General features: G+C 43.6%; 1 protein-coding gene across 1 annotated transcript in view; it reads left to right on the forward strand.

The window, feature by feature from the left end:
• LOC143764881 (membrane-spanning 4-domains subfamily A member 4A-like) overlaps positions 1-21,602 on the forward strand; it is a 355,803-nt gene that overhangs the window by 166,707 nt on the left and 167,494 nt on the right. Inside the window, exon 3 of the mRNA XM_077250949.1 lies at positions 21,276-21,395. Within this exon, the coding sequence (XP_077107064.1) occupies positions 21,276-21,395 (120 nt within the window). The remainder of the gene's footprint in view (positions 1-21,275; positions 21,396-21,602) is intronic.

Consider the following 21,602-nt stretch of genomic DNA (forward strand, 5'->3'; position numbering starts at 1 on the left):
TCAAAACACCATCCCGAAATTACTTTAAAACTCTAATATCAACTCATGACACCAGAGTGGCAATTTCAGCTCACAAGAGCTTCCAGCCTCAGAAATATTCAAAAACAGAGAACTGGAACAAAAATGCAAAACAATCTTAGGACTACAAGTCCAACTTAGCTGATAGTAGTCTAGGAGCAGGAACATGCAACAGAAAGGCTTCTGGTAACATTGTTGGCCGGCATAGAAATGACTGAGGAGCAAGGCTAAATAGAAACTCCCACATCCTGATGGAAACAGGTGAACAGAGGAGATGAAGCACACAAGTTCAGTACCACCAGTAACCACCGGGGGAGCCCAGAAACCAAATTCACAACAGGGTACCAGCATACTCAGGACAAACTGGACAACGACTATTGGGGTGCAATTTATCCTGTTACCCTTGCGAAAATAAAAAAATTGCTTGGTAAAACATAAGTTTTGAGGAATGAAAAATGATTTTTTATTTTCACAGCTCTGCGTTGTAAACTTCTGTGCAGCACTTGGGGGTTCAAAGTGCTCACCACACATCTAGATAACTTCCCTTTGGGTGTCTAGTTTCCAAAATGGGGTCACTTATGGGGAGTTTCTACTGTTTAGGCACATCAGGGGCTCTGCAAACGCAACGTGACTCTCGCAGAGCATTCCATCAAAGTCTGCATTTCAAAACGTCACTACTTCCCTTCCAAACCCCGACTTGTGCCCAAACAGTCGTTTACACCCACTTATGGGGTATCAGCATACTCAGAAGAAACTGGACAACAACTTTTGGGGTCCAATTTCTCCTGTTACCCTTTTGAAAATAAAAAATTGTGGGCTAAAAAATCATTTTTGAGAAAAGAAAAATTATTTTTTATTTTCAAGGCTCTGCGTTATAAACTTCTGTGAAGCACTTGGGGGTTCAAAGTGCTCACCACTAGTGTTGAGCATTCCGATACCGCAAGTATCGGGTATCGGCCGATATTTGCGGTATCGGAATTCCGATACCGAGTTCCGATATTTTTGCGATATCGGGAATCGGGATCGGAATGCATATTCACATGTAAAATAAAGAATAAAAATTAAAAATAGGGATATACTCACCCTCTGACACGCCCTGGTTGTAACCGCTGCAACCGGCAGCCTCCGTTCCTAAAAATGAGCGAGTGAAGGACCTGTGATGGCGTCGCGGTCTTGTGATTGGTCGTATAACTGCTCACGTGACCGCTCATGCGACCAATCACAAGCAGCGACGTCATCGAAGGTCCTTCACTTGCTCATTCTTAGGAACGGAGGCTGCCGGTTGCAGCGGTTACTACCAGGGCGCGTCAGAGGGTGAGTATATCCCTATTTTTTATTTTTATTCTTTATTTTACACATGAATATGGATCCCAGGGCCTGAAGGAGAGTTTCCTCTCCTTCAGACCCTGGGAACCACCCAGGATCACTTCCGATATTTTGTCCCATTGACTTGTATTGGTATCGGGTATCGGCATCGGCGATATCCGATATTTTTCGGATATCGGCCGATACAATCCGATACCGATACTTTCAAATATCGGAAGGTATCGCTCAACACTACTCACCACTCATCTAGACTAGTTCCTTGGGAGGTCTAGTTTCCAAAATGGGGTCACTTGTGAGGGAGCTCCAATGTTTAGGCACACAGGGGCTCTCCAAACGCAACATGGTGTCCACTAATGATTGGAGCTAATTTTCCATTCAAAAAGCCAAATGGCATGCCTTCCCTTTCGAGCCCTGCCGTGCACCCAATCAGTGGTTTACCCCCACATATGGGGTATCATCGTACTCAGGACAAACTGGACAACAACATTTGGGGTCCAATTTCTCCTGTTACCCTTGGGAAAAATAAAAAATTCCGGGCTAAATATCATTTTTGAGGAAAGAAAAATTATTTTTTATTTTCACGGCTCTGCGTTAATAACTTCTGTGAAGCACCTGGGGGTTTAAAGTGCTCACTATGCATCTAGATAAGTTGCTTGGGGGGTCTAGTTTCCAAAATGGGGTCACTTGTAGGGGAGCTCCAATGTTTAGGCACACAGGGGCTCTCCAAACGCAACATGGTGTCCGCTAACGATTGGAGCTAATTTTCCATTCAAAAAGTCAAATGGCACGCCTTCCCTTCCGAGCCTTGCCGTGCACCTAAACATTGGTTTACCCCCACATATGAGTTATCAGCGTACTCAGGAGTAAGTGCCCAACAAATTTTACGATCCATTTTATCCTGTTGCCCATGTGAAAATGAAAAAATTGAGGCTAAATGAAATTTTGTGTAAAAAAAAAGTACTTTTTCATTTTTATGGATCAATTTGTGAAGCACCTGAGGGTTTAAAGTGCTCACTATACTTCCAGATAAGTTCCTTGGGGGGGTCTAGTTTCCAAAATGGGGTCACTTGTGGGGGATCTCCAATGTTTAGGCACACAGGGGCTTTCCAAACGCGACATGGTGTCCGCTAAAGATTGGAGCCAATTTTTCATTCAAAAAGTCAAGTGGCGCTCCTTCCCTTCCGAGCCCTGCCGTGCACCCAAACAGTGGTTTATCCCCACATATGTGGTATCAGCGTACTCAGGACAAATTGGACAACAAAGTTCATGGTCCAGTTTCTCCTTTTACCCTTGGGAAACTAAAAAAATTGTTGCTAAAATATCATTTTTGTGACTAAAAGTTAAATGTTCATTTTTTCCTTCCATGTTGCTTCTGCTGCTGTGAAACACCTGAAGGGTTAATAAACTTCTTAAATGTGGTTTTGAGCACCTTGAGGGTTGCAGTTTTTAGAACGGTGTCACTTTTGGGTATTTTCAGCCATATAGAACCCTCAAACTGACTTCAAATGTAAGGTGGTTCCTAAAAAAAATGGTTTTGTAAATTTTGTTGTAAAAATGAGAAATCACTGGTCAAATTTTAACCATTATAACTTCCTAGCAAAAAAAATTTTGTTTCCAAAATTGTGCTGATGTAAAGTAGACATGTAGGAAATGTTATTTATTAACTATTTTGTGTCACATAACTCTCTGGTTTAACAGAATAAAAATTAAAAATGTGAAAATTGTGAAATTTTCAAAATTTTGCCAAATTTCCATTTTTTTCACAAATAAACTCAGAAATTATCGACCTAAATTAACCACTAACATGAAGCCCAATATGTCACGAAAAAACAATCTCAGAACCGCTAGGATCCGTTGAAGCGTTCCTGAGTTATTACCTCATAAAGGGACACTGGTCAGAATTGCAAAAAACGGCCAGGTCATTAAGGTCAAAATAGGCTGGGTCATGAAGGGGTTAAAGACTCTATATTGCCATTTGCCGCCAAAATTCCCGCCGGGCCGCCAACACTGCTGCCTTTAGGAGAAGAAGGGAGTGGAATTGTGAGCGTGAACGAACTGAGAAGCGCAAAAAATAATGGCCGCCCAGTCTAAAGATCTCTGTACCTTGAGGACGTGTCCGTCAGCAGCTGAGATCTGCCTCCTGATTCTCAATGGCGGGCGGAGACAACAAAAGAGAAACCGCCCCAGTAGGAGAGAGCGGGAAAAAGACCAGGAAGACGCCAGCCACGTGGGAGACGCCATGGCCAGCCGCCCAGGACCAGAGCGTGGGGTCGGAGCAGAGGACTCCCCCAGCCACCTGGAGAGACACAACGGCCAGGTATCACTCTTTGGCCCTGACTTCCTGCCAGCTGGTATGGAAGAGCTCAACGACCAACTCCTGCGGACGCAGCTGGGCACTGAGGCCGGGTGGAAGAAGACCTTCATTGGGAGCCTCACCAGACGTCTGTTGGCAGCCTCGTCTGGTCCGGAGCAAGAAAGAAGTTCCAGCGCTCTGAAGCCAGAAAGCGAGGCCCTGCCGGGAAGCCAGATGCTGCAAACAGAGATTACAACACCGCAGCACAATGCCCTGCAACCAGCGTTCCAGACCCCAGCGGAGACGGAGCAGACCGGCACCGGGGGGACCTCATCTGAAGCAGGTATGAAGAACAACCCTGCCCTGATGACCAACACCACTCCAGCGACTGCTCGTGCCACCGCTACTGACTCCGTTCCAGTGACTGATCTTGCAGCAGCCGCTACCTTTGCTGCAGCAAATGCCTATACTCAAGCTATGCAGATTTCCATCACTGCATATGACTTAACAATCCATGGAAGACAAACTGATGATGTTTATCTGACACCTGGTGTAACCCTGGACCCTACCCTTCCCAGGCCAAGAAGGGTTAAGTGTCAGGTAAAGCCCTGGTGGAGACCGCCAGAATAAACCTCGGAAACCTGAAAACGTAAATAGTTAACTGTTTGTTTCCTGCTGCTTAAACCCGCCTAGGGTAAACTCTTAAAGGGATCCCTTTGTTTACCCGGGATCCCTGTTGTTTCAAGTTTTGCACAAGTTTTCTACTTTTTCAAAAGAACTGCCGAATCATGGATGGTGAATGATTCACAAACTGTTCCTGTATATAGTTTGCACCTTCTTAAAGGTGCTCTCTACTGGTTTTACATAGGAGGCTTTTACAAAGACTGCCTCTTAACAGAAACTGCTGTTAATTATGCTGTAAAAATAACTGCTTTGCCCTACAGACCTGAAGAAAAACCCGTTGGTGCGGCAGAATTCCGGGTCAGGATTACATGTCTTGTAGCCCACCCAAACCAACGTTCGGGGGTTCGTAACGGGTCCCTCATATCATATTGCATCACATCGCCTTTAAACTGACTTGTATATTGCTGATGTGATTATTTTGCGCTACCTCAAAAAGACTTGGGTTCCCCTTAAAGGGAATGTTAGTTGTTGCACTTTCCTTAAAAGTGATAATGTTGCCGTGAATAGTTAGATAGCAATAATGTTTATACATAGCTGATAGTATGTAGCTAGGAATAGGAAATGTTAATGAATAAAATTGAAGAAAACTGAAGAAAAATGCAGTGAGCCCATAGGGGTAGATAGATGGTCCTACATATGTAGAAGAAGTGAGAAAAAGGTTATAGTATACCCTCAGAGGGTACTTGCTCTTATAGAAAGAGAAATACTGTTTTATACTTGCACAGTAGATAGTATACCCGTTTGGGTAATGGTCGTTCATAGTTAGTTAATAATGGTTACCCCTTAGTGACGGAGCCAAATTTTTTAAATCTGACCAGTGTCACTTTATGTGGTAATAACTCTGCAACGCTTCAACAAATCCCAGTGATTTTGAGATTGTTTTTTCATGACACATTATACTTTATGATAATGGTAAATTTAGGTCAATATGTTTTGTGCTTATTTATAAAAAAATAACAAAAATTTGAGAAAAATGTTAAAAAATTAGCAATTTTCTAAATTTGAATGATTATCCCTTTAATCCAGATGGTTATAACAAGGCAAACCATTAATAAATAACATTTCCCACATGTCGGCTTTACATCAGCACCATTTTTAAAATGTTATTTTATTTTGTTAGCATTTTAGGAGGTTTAAAAATGTAGCATCAATTTTTCATATTTTCAAGGAAATTTACAAAATTTATTTTTTTAGGGACTTATCCATGTTTGAAGTGACTTTAGGGGTCCCATATATTGGGAAACCCCCAAACGTGATACCATTTTAAAAACAGCACCCCTAGACATATTGAAAACTGCAGTCAGGTAGTTTATTAACCCTTCAGGTGCTTTACAGGAAGTAATGCAAAGTGGTATGACAGAAATGAAAATGTGTATTTTTACCACCTAAATGCATCTAACTTCTGAGCAGATTGCTAGAGCAGTCAGACTGTAAGGCCGCTATTTGGTCGTGAATTGCCATCGCAAACATCAGGACCACAAAATCATGATCTGAGGGCACCAATTTGGATAAAGAGGAAGCCCCCACACTCCATTAACCATTTATAATGATGTAGTCACTATTGACAGCAGCATCTAAGGGGTTAAACAGATATGGACAGTGCAAACACTGATTGTTGCTGATGCAGCAAGTTGTCAGCTATAGTGTACAGCCGACAGCTGCTGGATTGTCACCTGTATGGGGAGGCTATTCTCTTATATGTCAGGTCAGTTAAAAGACGTATTGGCTGTCACTAAGGGGTTAAAATCATACTTACATGTAAATATGTTTTTGTTTTGCAATTTTCAAGTGTTCTCACCTCCCATAAAGGGAAGCATTGTTATATTATCCCGTTTTACAGCATTCCAAAAATTTGTATGTCTTTTTGCTTATGTATTGTTGTTTTCTCTTCCCAGCCCGGGAGTGCTGGATTTAACGGGGGGGGGGGGGGGGGGATGGGGGGGGGAAGTGCAGCACCCCAGAGTCCTGGTTGCTGCAGTGATGTCATTCTTCCACCAGGGGGAGTGATATTACGTCTGAGGGTAATAAAGGAGTTCATCTTTCCAGGTATCACAAACCAAACACCACACTTCACACTCCAATCCACCAGGGGGAGCTACGCTCCTATGTAGTAGGGCACTCCTCACAGAAGGGTAAAACTGGTGGTTTGGATAGAAAGTTAGTGAGACACTGCCTGGGTTTGACTCAGTAAGTACCTGTCAGGCAGATAGGGGAAAGGAGGAACATCTGAGCTGCAGACAGAGGGTCCCTGTGAGGGGTGGAATCCTGACAGAGGCCTAGCGGGATAGAAAGCTACGGAGCTGCACCTGCCCCACGTGCGGCAGCATCCTAAGAAAGGACACGAAGAGAACTGTTTTGTAGAAAGTGAGAAATGAAGTCACAGCACAAGGAGAAAACACCGGGAGGAGTTCGGCCCTGAAATAGGCTGCCTCCTCCTGAGGCACGTAGCCGGTGGCCGGAACACCAAGGAAGTAATTGACTGTACGCATTACTTCAGAGACCGGCAGGACAGTCAATTCCAAGTTGGCTGCCCGACCTAAATACCGAAGAAGACACAGTGGCAAATTATGGGGGTCGGGGCGTCTCTAGGGTCCCTATAAACAAGCCTCAGGCCATCAGTCATTCGGGTTTGTCCTATCCATACCATCTGGGGGACAGAGAGAAAGACATCTAGAACATCCACGAAAGTTGTGAGGACCTCACCGAGTTGCTCAGGAGGGAGGGACTACGTTTGTGAATTTTGACATTTGTTTTGGATCATTGTCCATTTGTAGACGCCATCCTCTTTTCAACATAGCTTTTTTAAAGATGGTGCTATGTTTTCATTAAGAGTTAGTGATGAGCGAGTATACTCGTTGTTCGGGTTTTCCTGAGCACGCTCGGGTGATCTCCGATTATTTGTTAGTGTTCGGAGATTAAGTTTTCATCGCTGCAGCTGAATGATTTACAGTTATTAGCCAGCTTGATTACATGTGAGGATTCCCTAGCAACCAGGCAACCCCCACATATACTCAGTCTGGCTAGTAGCTGTAAATCACTCAGCTGAGGCGATGAAAACTTAATCTCCGAACACTAACAAATACTCGGAGATCACCCGAGCATGTTCGGGAAAACCCGAGCAACGAGTACACTCGCTCATTACTATTAAGAGTTTGTTGAAATTTCATTGAATCCATTCTTCCCTATATCAATAAATGGTCCCCTTGCCATTGGCTGCAACACCACCCCAAAGCATGATTGATCCGTTATGTTTAATGGTTTACAAGATGTTCTTTTCCTGAAATTCTATGCCCTTTTTTCTCCACACATACCTGTTATGCTGTTACTGTTCGTGATTAGGGAAATGGGCCCTGAACCGTCCCTAGGACTGAGTGAATGATCAGTTAAGTAATATAGTTTTTATATTTGATTGAAATATTGATTCATGTAAATTCTTTTTTAAACAACAGTGGCTATATAGGTCTGCTTCCAAGTTAGACATGGGTGTTTTAACCCCTTCACCCCTGGAGCTTTTTCCGTTTTTTCATTTTCGTTTTTCGCTCCCCTCCTTCCCAGAGCCATAACTTTTTTATTTTTCTGTCAATTTGGCCATGTGAGGGCTTATTTTTTGCGAGACGAGTTGTACTTTTGAACGACATCATTGGTTTTACCATGTAGTGTACTAGAAAACTGGAAAAAAATTCCAAGTGCAGTGAAATTGCAAAAAAAGTGCAATCCCACACTTGTTTTTTGCTTGGCTATTTTGCTAGGTTCACTAAATGCTAAAACTGACCTGCCATTATGATTCTCCAGGTCAGTACGAGTTCATAGACACCTAACATGACTAGGTTATTTTTCACCTAAGTGGTGAAAAAAAATTCCAAACTTTGCAAAAGAAAAAAAAAATGCGCCATTTTCCGATACTCGTAGGGTCTCCATTTTTTGTGATCTGGGGTCAGGTGAGGGCTTATTTTTTGCGTGCCGAGCTGGCGTTTTTAATGATAGCATTTTGATGCAGATACGTTCTTTTGATTGCTCGTTATTGCATTTTAATGCAATATCGCGGCGAACAAAAAAACGTAATTCTGGCGTTTCGATTTTTTTCTCATTACGCCATTTAGCGATCAGGTTAACGCTTTTTTTTATTGATAGATTGGGCGATTCTGAACGCGGCGATACCAAATATGTGTAAGTTTGATTTTTTTTTTTATTGATTTATTTTGATTGGGGCGAAAGGGGGGTGATTTAAACTTTTATATTTTTTTTATTTTTTTCACATTTTTTTTACTTTTTTTTTCACTTTTGCCATGCTTCTATAGCCTCCATGGGAGGCTAGAAGCAGGCACAACCCGATCGGCTCTGCTATGTAGCAGCGATCACAAGATCGCTGCTACACAGCAGAATTGCAGGTGTGCTGTGAGCGCCGACCACAGGGTGGCGCTCACAGCTACCGAGGATCAGTAACCATAGAGGTCTCAAGGACCTCTATGGTTACCTTCCTGACACATCGCCGACCCCCGATCATGTGACGGGTATGTATGGAACTAAAGTACTATAATATAATAGGAATAATTGAATTAGGTAAAACACGTTAAAAAACTACCACAGATATACCAAACACATAAACTTAAAAGAATAAAACAATATACAAGATATAAACGGAGGTTTCAAAAATTATATATCACCATAAAGGCTAAAAACTATACAGGTACAAAGAGGTTACAGCAATTTCTACATTGGGTTGGAAAAACCTTTCATTATAAAAAGGGGGCAAGGCTTATATTTTCATTTAGTCCCTTTGGTGAGACCGTATCTAGGGCCCATATCCACTTCGTCTCCATTTTGGCCAGTGGTATAGTCACTGGTCCACCACGTTCACCAGTCACTACCATGTCAATACCACGTACTTTAAATCCCATAGGGTCACTATTATGACAAAGTTTAAAATGTTTGGGGATTGTTTTCAGGGATGGGGTCGGCGATGCCGTCATTTCCGGCCGCCTGGCCAGATGCGGTAGTTAAATGCCGCTGTCTGCGTTTGACAGCGGCATTTAACTAGTTAATGGGCGTGGGCAGATCGCGATTCCGCTCGTGCTCATTGCGCGCACATGTCAGCTGTACAAAACAGCTGACATGTCGCGGCTTTAAGGTGGGCTCGCCGCCGGAGCCCACCTTAAAGCGGGGGTTCTGCCAGCTGACGTACTATTCCATCAGCTGACAGAAAGGGGTTAAAGAATTTTTACAGATAGGGCCTAATTCATCATTTGTGATTTATTGAAATCACATTTCTTTTTTATCTTGTTGAATTTGCTGACATTTTTTGTAACAAATTCTTCTTGATATGGTTCATGAATTTGGAACAAAATTAAAAATGCCCTTAATTTTTATCCGTAACCATTTTGTTATGACTGTTTAGCACAAAAATTAGCAAATCATTTTAAAAGGTCACGTTTGTATAAAAGTGCGCCAAATTGAAACCTCCTGCAGAAATCTTACTCCAGGCAGGGACTCGAATGAGACGAGCCAAAAAGATTTTGACTTTTGGAAAACGTTGTATTTCATGTCTAAAACAGCTGTATAAGAAAAATGGTCGATGAAAAGTAAAAAAAAAAAAAAGGCTTCAAATAGAAAGACAATTTAAAAAATGTCTCAAATCCTTTAAAGATTAAGGAACAATTACTAAAACCATTAAAAAGAGCTGAGGTCAGTATGTAGTAAGCTCCTCTTTGTGGTTGAAAGAGGGATTTAAAATGCTCATTTTAACAAATGATTTTTGATTTTCTAAATCCTAGAATTTAAAAGTTTTGTACGAAACAATCAGCACAGAATTTTGGTTCTATTTAAGTAAAAAAGGATAAATCTGGAATCTTGGTTGCCATTTGCTTAAAGGGAAGGTGCCATCAAATAATTTTTTTTCCAGCAATTGAAAAAATGTAAAGAATTAATGTTCACATTTTCTTAAAAAACATTATCATTTGTTTATATTTAGTAAAATATGAAAAATAATTTGAAAAGGTTTGGTATTTCCACTTTTAAACACTAGGGGGAGCAGCTGCTGAAATTTGACAAAAACCTAGTGTACAACTAGCTCACATTACAGCACTGCAGTAATTATGGGCGGAGTCTGCTGACGTGTGTGTGATGTCTCCTCTCCTCCCCTTCTGGGTGTTTGCTAAGGGATAAGAGGATGATATTCAGGAACCCAGTGAGCAGCCATTTTGTTGGTGATTGCAAAGTTATACTGACAAGTAGACAATCACAGAGGATGGCAGGCAGCAAGGATTCTGGGAGATATATGGTGGAGGCAGCAGGGTGACAGCAGCACAGAGTATTTCAGTAGAGCAGTGTGCTGGTGTATGGGGGGGCACCATGTTCAGTGCACGGAGCAGCCAGGGATTGTACATAGAGCGCTGTCTTTTATACACATGGATGGACCGTCTGCTCTACAGAAATCCAGGAAACATTTCTGCGGATTGATGGCCTGTTCTGATCCAGACTTTGCATGCAAAGACCCCATTCCCCTCCTCAGATCCTGTCTTCTCCATCCTGTCCTGGCGATGTGTGAAAGTGAGACGACAGGCGAAGTACGGGGTGACGCTGGGAAGGAAACGTAGCCATATAGTAACGATAAAAATGAGACTCCTCTCTTCAGCTGCCTCACCAGCCCTCCCCTGACTGCACCTAACTTGAGGTCATGCTGCCCCCTCTATTACCCCAGACCCGTGTGCAGGTGCTCAGCCAGAACCACCATAGAATGGGTCCCCTTTTTGAAGATAATACTTCCATAGCGTTCTCACATAATACCGCCATAGTGTTCTCACATAATACCACCATAGTGTTCTCACATAATACCGCCACATATATCACACATAATCCCACAATCTAGTTCTCATATACCGTCATATAGCTTTTACATCATTCCACAATACTGATCAAAATAATGCCACCATATAGATCACATATAATACAGTCATAGATCACACGTAACATAATGCCATAATACATCATGACCCCCGCAGCTCCTGTTATCGCACGCACTGAGCTGTGCAATGGGGAAAGACATGCAGGGGGGAGAGGAGTCCATAGGAGAGGATTAGATACACTGTTCACCAGACAGTATCACAGGATAGGATTAGATACACGGCTCAGCAGTCAGTATCACACAGGATAGGATTAGATACACAGCTCAGCACAGTATCACACAGTATAGGATTAGATACACGGCTCAGCAGTCAGTATCACACAGGATAGGATTAGATACACAGCTCAGCACAGTATCACACAGTATAGGATTAGATACACGGGCCAGCAGTCAGTATCACACAGGAGAGAATTAGATACAGAGCTCAGCATAGTATCACACAGTATAGGATTAGATACACAGCTCAGCACAGTATCACACGGGATAGTATTAGATACACGGCTCAGTAGTCAGTATGGCACAGGAGAGAATTAGATACACAGGGCGGCAGTCAGTATCACATAGGAGAGGATTAGATACATGGCTCAGCAGTCAGTATCACACAGGATAGGATTAGATGCATGGCTCAGCAGTCAGTATCACACAGGAGAGAATTAGATACACAGGGCGGCAGTCAGTATCACACAGGATAGGATTAGATGCATGGCTCAGCAGTCAGCATCACACAGGAGAGAATTAGATACAAGAAGGCCAGCAGACAGTATCACACAGCAGAGGATTACATACATGGTTTAGCAGTCAGTATCACACAGGATAGTAATAGATACACCACGGTCTGTTGTCCTTGATCAGTGGCTGCAGTGAGAGGCAGGGTGGGAGCAGCAAAGAGAGACTCTTCCCCTCCCCCCTCTGTTACCTCTGCAGCTCCTGATAAGAGGACATCAGACCTCAGCACTTCAGCCTCTCTAGGGATTCTAGAGATTACAGGCAGCATAGAAGAGGACAGGGAACGGCCGCTGCCAGTGTGAAGGGGAGACAGATGGTGCTGCCCCTCCAACAGCATGTCTCTAAAGTCAAAGTGGAGCTCACAGATGCACTGTGGGCTGAAGAAAGATGACGCCGACCTCCTGCCTCCGCTGTGATGTGGACTGCTCAGGGGTCATGGCCAGATCACAGCAGGGAGCAGCTCAATGATAGGTATGGGGTCGGCCCAGACCACAAACTCCTATGCCCAGGGCTGCCGTATTTGCAGAGTGTAAGTGTCGTTCTGGAACTCTTAGGCCATGTGCACACGTTCAGTATTTTTTGCGTTTTTTTCGCGTTTTTTCGCTATAAAAACGTGATAAAAACACAAAAAAAGCGAAAAAAACGCTTACATATGCCTCCCATTATTTTAAGTGTATTCCGCATTTCTTGTGCAAATGTTGCATTTTTTTCCACGAAAAAATCGCATCGCGGAAAAAAAAGCAACATGTTCATTAAATTTGCGCAATTGCGGGGATTCCGCACACCTAGGAATGCATTGATCTGCTTACTTCCCACACGGGGCTATGCCCACCATGCGGGAAGTAAGTGGATCATGTGCGGTTGGTACCCAGGGTGGAGGAGAGGAGACTCTCCTCCACGGACTGGGTACCATATAATTGGTAAAAAAAAAAAGAATTAAAATAAAAAATAGTGATATACTCACCTTCGATGGCCCCCGGAGTGTTCCCGCCTCTCAGCGGTGCATGCTGCTGCTTCCGTTCCTATAGATGGTGTGTGTGAAGGACCTGCAATGACGTCGCAGTCACGTGACCGCGACGTCATCGAAGGTCCTGCACACACCATCTATAGGAACGGACGCCGCTGAGGAGATCGGCTGTCTGCAGAGGGTGAGTATAACCATTTTTTTATTTTTTAATTATTTTTAACATGATATCTTTTTACTATTGATGCTGCATAAGCAGCATCTATAGTAAAAAGTTGGTCACACTTGTCAAACAGTATGTTTGACAAGTGTGACCAACCTGTCAGTCAGTTTTCCAAGCGATGCTACAGATCGCTTGGAAAACTTTAGCAATCTGCAAGCTAATTTCGCTTGCAAAATGCTAAAAAAAACCGCGAAAAAAACGGGAAAAAAACACACAAAAAAATGCGGATTTCTTGCAGAAAATTTCCGTTTTTCTTCAGGAAATTTCTGCAAGAAATCCTGACATGTGCACATACCCTTACACTCCTGCAAAGGAAAATGGCGGCGCCCAGTGGCTGCAAAAATAATTAATAATAAAAAAGATATTAAAGTTAAAAAAAATTAATTTTGTATGAAAAATAATTGTTTATATAAACAATCATTTTTAATACAAAAACAAAATTGCGGCACCTTCCCTTTAACATCTTCACCACTTTGCCAATTTCCATTTTTGCATTTTTTTATTCTCCCTTCTTCCCAGAGACATAACTTTTTTATTTTTCCATCAATACAGTGGTATGAGGGCTTGTTTCCTGAGAGACGAGTTGTCCTTTTGAATGACACCATTGATTCAACTACATCGTGTACTGGAAGACAGAAAAAAATTCAGAGTGCGGTGAAATTGCAAAAAAAAGTGCAATTCCACACTTGTTTTTTGTGTTTTGCATTATGCAAAATGATTTTCTAGGTCTTTATGAGTTCGCAGATACCAAACATGTCTAGGTTCTTTTTTATCTAAGTGGTGAAAAATAATACGACATTTGCAAATAAAAAAGGCGCCATTTTCTGAGACACGTAGCGTCTCTATTTTTCGAGTTTGGGGACAGATTGATGGTTTATTTTTTTGCAGCTTGAGCTGATGATTTTATTGATCCCATTTTGGGATAGATACTTTGTTTCGATTGCCTGTTATTGCATTTTATTGCAATGCTCTGGTGGCCCAAAAAGCAAAGTAATTCTGGCGTCTCTGCTTTTTTCTCATTGCGTTGTTTACAGATCACATTAATTTAGTATATATATTGATAGATCGGGCGTTTCTGAACGCAGCGATACCAAATGTGCTTTTTTATTGTCTTATCTTGAATGGGGCAAAAGGGGGGTGATTTGAACTTTTATGTCCTTTCATTTTAAAAAAATATTTTTTAAACCATTTTTTTTTACATTTTACTTGCTCCAATGGTCTCCTCAGAAGAATTGAAGCTGCAATCATCCGTTCGCCTGCCCTACACTTTGCGGTCCTCCAACACTGCCATGTGTAGCAGAAATCATGATCTATGAATGCCGGCCACAAGAGATTTACAATGACAGGCACGAGGGGTCTTCTGCAGACCCCTGGCTGTCATGACAACTCATTGGTGTTTCGCAATCACGTGGCAAATGAGCTTACGGCCAGCGCGTGCTAAATGCTGCTGTAAGAGATTGACAGTGGCAATAAACTTGTTAAAGGGTGGATCTCGAATCCAACAGCGGCTGCTAAAAGCACATGACAGCTGATCAGATCAGCTGTCATGTGCAGGGAAACGTGTGGGCTCAGCGTCGGAGTCCCCATGAAAGGCAGGGACATGGCAGATGATGTACCTATACGTCATCGGTCATTAAGGAGTTAAAGGAATTGTGTCAATAGAAACTGACCTGTCAGCTGATCTAGTCAATGGAGCTATTTTTCAGTGGTACTTCTTGTCCCTCCTGGAAGAGTATATAGCGACTTATTAATATCAGACGCAGGATTACAGTGACAGTTAACAACGCTATACTCAGCTGATAACACAGGATCCACCATTCACAATAGGTGATGTCTCTCCCTGCTCCCCATCAGTACACAATTAGATGCATTAGTACAAAAAAAGGGTGAGAGTCTGTTCATTACAGCTAAAGTAACACCCCAGGTAACCAGTTGTTACAGTGATGTTGCCTTCCTTTCGTGGAGGGCGATATCACGCTTGGAGGCAAGGAGGATTCGCTTTACCAGGTAACGCACCCACATTCAACACATTCCAAATCCAGGCCAGAAGGGGGAGCTCTGAACCCGAATTCAGGGGAGCTTCCCTCAGATAGTTATATCCTGGTCTGGAGGAGGAGTTAGGGAGTCTGTTGGAGGGAGACGAGAGAGAAGGGAGCCTGGAACTGAGAGTAGACAGCGAAGCCATGCAGCCAGGACTGAGCTGCAGCTCCAGGGAAAGGAAGTGAACCAGGGGGGTTGAAAGTGGTGGAGCTACTGAGGAACGGAGCACAGTGGAGAAGGAAAAGGGCTCAGAGGGGAACTGTGACCGGGCACCCTCAGAGCCAAAGTGCAGGAACCGGCACCGGGAGCCCAAGGCTGTGGTGTACTCCAGGACACACGGCAGAACCAGAGGGCATAGAACTGTATGTGATTTGCCCACACCACACCTGAAGGTGAAGCAGCACCTGAAGAGCCTGGGTCATGATAGAGACCCTATAAAATGGCTCAAGTTGCCCACCATACAAGTAACTGTCACAGGACAGGAGAGAGGACCTTGCCAGCAGCTACAGGCAGCAGGGACCTCGCACACAAGCGTGAGTAGGAAGGCTTATGGACCTCACTTGGGAGAGGGATTCACTATTGCCTCCAGGCCGGCCAGACCATACCATCACCTGTTCCTGGTACCCTGGACTGTGGACTCATACTGTCAGTAAACCAGGTAAAGACGTTACAACTTTGTGTCCTCCATTTCTTTGCAGTCATACACCATCCTTGCCCATACACCTTGGGAGCCCTGGCGACCCCGCTTCACCTGTGGGAAGCATCACCATCTTGCTGCAACATCACCCCAGAGGACCCCTTTAAGGAGCGTCGGTCCCCCCTGACCGAGAACCACAGGTGGCGTCACGTACACAAACTTTAATACAAAACCCTTTAAAAGACTTTCCCCTTTAATTGAATGCCCAGGGCCATGGACCAGGTCGCAGCCACCGTGACATCCCCTTTAAGTGCGACTGGACCCAGTACCGAGTACCCCACTGCCAGGCGGGCGAATCACTAACGTACACTTGGAAGTCCTGAAACAATAGGAAGTTTGAGATTAAAGGGCCACTGTCACCCCCCCCCAGGCGTTATAAACTAAAAGAGCCACCTTGTGCAGCAGTAATGCTGCAGTCTAACAAGGTGGCTCTTTTAGTTTTTGATTAAGTTATTACCGCAATAAAACGTTTTAAAAATTGGCCAAACGTACCAGCGATTGTACCGGGAGGCGGTCCGAAGCGTCCTGTATGAATCTTCAAACTGCCGTCACTCTTCTCTTCAGGGCCGATGGTACCCGCCCCCTTAGCGTTGTTGCTTCAAATCCGGCGCCTGCGCTGTGCGTGCCTGCCTGGGGCCTGCGCAGTCTTCTTTGGCCGTCATCACTCACACGCAGGGTGCCTGACTGCGTCTGTGCGGGCAGTGCGGCCGCCCTGTTACTGAATCCCCGCCCCGCACTGTGTTATTCATTATGCACACTGCGGGGCTGGCATTCCTGGGCACAGCAGCTTGCCGCCATATACACTAATCCTCACCAGATTTTGGAATCTGGCAGCCGAAAATAATGCCGGAAGGCGGGGGAGCAGGGGGAACGTCAGACAAGGGAGAACGTCCGAGCTGGGGGAGGGCCTGAACAGCGCAGTGCAGTGCGCATGCCCAGGAATGCCAGCCCCGCAGTGTGCATAATGAATAACACAGTGCGGGGCGGGGATTCAGTAACAGGGCGGCCGCACTGCCCGCACAGACGCAGTCAGGCACCCTGCGTGTGAGTGATGACGGCCAAAGAAGACTGCGCAGGCCCCAGGCAGGCACGCACAGCGCAGGCGCCGGATTTGAAGCAACAACGCTAAGGGGGCGGGTACCATCGGCCCTGAAGAGAAGAGTGACGGCAGTTTGAAGATTCATACAGGACGCTTCGGACCGCCTCCCGGTACAATCGCTGGTACGTTTGGCCAATTTTTAAAACGTTTTATTGCGGTAATAACTTAATCAAAAACTAAAAGAGCCACCTTGTTAGACTGCAGCATTACTGCTGCACAAGGTGGCTCTTTTAGTTTATAACGCCTGGGGGGGGGTGACAGTGGCCCTTTTTAAAAGAGCTCCAGTGGCCAATGTGAAAATTGCATGGTTTATCATTTCATTTTCAATAAAGATTGCGATATAGGAAAAAAATTACCATGAAAAATAATACATTAACATTACAATCCAAATTCAAACAGCTCATTTTCTGATGATGCATTCCCTTCAAGCCCTCACAATTTTGCTGTCTTTATTAAAAATCAATGGCACTTTATATGTGTATAAGTGAGTAAATAAAATATGTCCCGGCCACTAATTCTGTTCACAATACCTTATGTTTGGTTTAAACAAGGTTATGGATTTTAGGAAAATGACCGAAAAATATCCTCTTCGTTTCAAAAAAGAGAAGAAAAAAACATGGAAAAATTGATGCAAAAATAACATGTGCGAACAGGCAAAGTGCCTATTAATTTGGCTTGGCTGGAGCTGTCTGACCACTAAAGTAATATTTCCATAATGCCCTGATTTCTATGATATTTCTACATTGTTCCAGATCATGATACCTTTGAGATTTTATTCCAAGGATGTCATTTAGCCAAAAATAACCTTCCAAACTGGGAAGTTATTATGATTAGTATGCTTTGTGTTTATGAGAAGGATCTCTGGAATGTATACAGCTGTTTCTCATCTATGTCGAATTCTGGCCTCATTTCCCTCTCTAAAATCACTTATACTAATGTCTCCTGTTGGTCACGTTTGTACTGAAAATTGTAACATGAATATTAGAATCAGGGGCGTAACTACCACGGTCGCAGCGGTCGCCAGTGCGACCGGGCCCGGCAGGTCAGGGGCCCAGGCCCGGCAGGTCAGAGTGCAGGAGATTTGCTATCTAATTATACTCACCTACTGCTGGCGCGGTCCCTGCGTGTCCCTGCTTCTTCCAGCACTGCATATTCTTCCTGACCTGTACTGAGTGGTCACATGGTCCCGCTCATTACCGAAATGAATATGTGGCTCCACCTCCCATAGAGGTGGAGCCGCATATTCATTTCGGTAATGAGCAGTAATGGTGACAGCTCAATACAGGAAGAAGATACAGTGCTGGAAGAAGCAGGGACCGCGCAGGGACCGCGCCAGCAGTAGGTGAGTATACAGCGCTGCGCGATATTTACCGCTCCTCGTTCTGGTGCGGCTCCATCGTCAGCGTCCTCTGGCTGTGACGCTCAGGTCAGAGGGTGCAGTGACGTAGTCAGTGTGTGCCCTCTGCTGAGCGTCAGTGCTGGAGACGGAGCCACACGAGGAGCAGGTAAAGCACCGGCGTCCTGAGCGAAGAGACGTGAGTATGTGATTTTTTTTTTTATTGCAGCAGCATTATATATTGCACAGCTTTATATGGAGTATCTATGGGGCAATGATCAACGGTGCAGAGCATTATATATGGCACAGCTTTCTATGGGGCCATAATGAATGGTGCAGAGCATTATATATGGCACAGCTTTATGTGGAGCATCTATGGGGCTATAATGACCGGTGCAGAGCATTATATATGGCAAAGCTTTATGTGGAGCATCTATGGGGCCATACTGAACGGTGCAGAGCATTAGATATGGCACAGCTTTCTATGGAGCATCTATGGAGCCATAATGAATGGTGCAAAGCATTATATATGGCACAGATTTATGTGGAGCATCTATGGGGCAATAATCAATGGTATGGAGCATTATATGTGGCACAGCTTTCTATGGAGCATCTATGTTACCCCCCTATGTTATCCATCTATGTTATCCCCCCTATGTTACCCTTGTTCCTGTCTCCCCTAGCCCCCTTGTGCCCTCTCCCCTGCCCCCTCGTCACCATTTGCTCGTGTCTTTCTCAGTGCCCCTGTATGGAGGGGCTGCATTACACTATGAGGGGGGTTGCGTTGTATTCTATGGGGGTTACATTGAGTTGTATGGCAGGGCTGCAGGGGGGGGGGCATTTGGAAGTTCGCACCAGGGCCCATAACTTTGTAGTTACGCCACTGATTAGAATGTATTATTCTAAGAAAAATTCATGTTTTCTATCAAAGGGAAGCTGTCACTCTATGCATGCTTCCCGAACCGTGACTACAGCCAGGTACGTCCTTCTCTGCAATGCTCCAGGGTTTCAGTGAAAACATAATATGAAAGGTTGGCTGGAGATTATTAGGAAGGACTTGACAAGACCTTTGACTAGCTTTTTGATGTCACGCAACCACCACCAAGAGACACAGCTCCAGTGTCAGAGGAACAATACTGCTCCAGGTGGTAAATATATGTTCTTTTTTCTACAATGGACAATTAAGTTATTAAGAAGGGGTAGTACACTTAAGGACAACCCCTTTAACCACTAGCAGTTGCTTTTTGTACCACTTTCAAAATGCCTCTTTGCGGAAATTAGTGACCAAAACTTTACATAATGACTTTTTAAAACCTTGTTCCTAATATATACCAGATATGTCATGGATTAGGAACACACTAAACAATTTTTGATGGCAGTTATGTGAGGACCACAAATGACCACAAAATCTTGTCTTGATGCAGGCTGTGTCCATGATTAGTCAAGTTTAAAAAATAATGACAACCCCAGAAAGAAGCATCGCTTTACTAAAATAAGATTATTTACCCCAAGCATAATGAAGGTGAGACTCATCAAATGCTAGCAGAGGACGGGGTGCGAGTGAAAGGGCAGCAGATTCAGACAGAACATCTACAGATTTTTCCAGAATTCTGGTGTAAGTTGCTTTGAAAAGTCACAAATTATTTGCCCAACTTGGACTTGCACAAATATTTTGTGACTTTTGATGTTTTCACAACAATTTATCCAATCTCCAGGATTCTTCTAGGAGAAACTAGGTCGTGTCAGGGCATGGCATGGGTGTGAAGCCCCAGCTCATCGACTTTGTGACACGTTATTGCGTCCCTCACGCTAGAAATCCCACACAGAAATCTCACACAGAAGCACACACCACCTGTCAGATGCTCAAATATCATTAAGCATCTTACTCCAACATTACCAGTTACTAAGACCAGCAAGAAAATCACCGGTCTTGATAAATTTGGGCTATATGTGCAGGTACTTGCCATATGGAAGTTGCATGATGAGAGGCAGGGCCTCCACCTTTGACATGCAGAGAATGAGAATTATGTGGGTGAGTGAAACTGGCATGATGGTTGAGCCTTGATACCAGAACACCAGGAGAAGCTAAAGAAGAGGGTTGAACCGCTTGCATCACAGAGTCAATACCTTTAATTCCCATCAACAGTTGGATCACTGAAATCAATAGCATCTACCATGTTTGTAATGAAATGTTCAAAGGCAAAGAGGTAGGTCACTCTGTCACAGCTTATTATAACTCCATGCCATTAAAGGGGATTTGTTACTAGGTTTTTTGCCACCTAATCTGAGAGCAGCATAATTCAGTGTGTCACTTATAGGGCTGCTTGCTGTAGTTTTGATAAAATCACATTTTTATCAGCAGGAGATCATCAACAGAGGGCAAGTAAACCTGCTGCCAGGTAGTCCTTCATATTTATGAGCTCTGCATAACCCAGCCTCCACCATTGATTGTCAGCTCTCTGTCTATGCCCATTATACACATAGAGAAGCCAATCAGTGTGTGTGTGTGTATGTGTGTGTGTGTGTGTGTGTGTGTGTGTGTGTGTGTGCGGGGGGGGGGGGGGGGTATTCAGAGCTCAGTATTCAGAGAAGTGCTAGATCTGCTAGATCAACGTAATAAAATATGATTTTATAAAAACTAATTGACATATCACTGAATATCAGAGTCTCTGTTCCTCCATCATGCTTCTCTCATATCAGATAGAAAAAACCTGATGAGAAATTCCCTTTAAGAACTTAAAGTAACACCATCTAGTTGTATTTTTTTATATGCTTATTAGGTTTTATGACCTAAAAACCTGCATCCAATATCTGAGAAGAAATAGCTAATACCACTGCTACAAATAAAAATAGAATTTTAAATAATAACGAGACAGCACTGTGAAATTTTAGATATGTTATATAGATATAAGCAATAGTATTCAGTGGTGATGTGTAGATATAATGATTATTCTGATTATATTTTTAGATCTTGATGATTCTTGTAGCCATTGCACAGTTTGCTGTGGGTGTAGCACTGGTGTTTAAACAATTTGATAGCGGCTCAAGATCGCTGTTATATGGTATTCCATTCTGGACCTCAGCATTTGTAAGTATTGTAGATGCACATGTGAAATACCTGTGAAGTTGAATAGAGAAAGTTACTGCATTTACTAATCCACCAGTATGGCTTGGGAGTAAATATAGATATGTTTCTGGTGCAGAAGTTACTGTAATTTTAGGCATGTTGGACTAAAGAAATCTGCAAACCTCTCTAAACTGGATTGGTTTCATTATGACTTTAAGAATAAAATGG

This window comes from Ranitomeya variabilis, chromosome 4 (assembly GCF_051348905.1).
Source record: "Ranitomeya variabilis isolate aRanVar5 chromosome 4, aRanVar5.hap1, whole genome shotgun sequence".
Lineage (NCBI taxonomy): Eukaryota > Metazoa > Chordata > Amphibia > Anura > Dendrobatidae > Ranitomeya > Ranitomeya variabilis.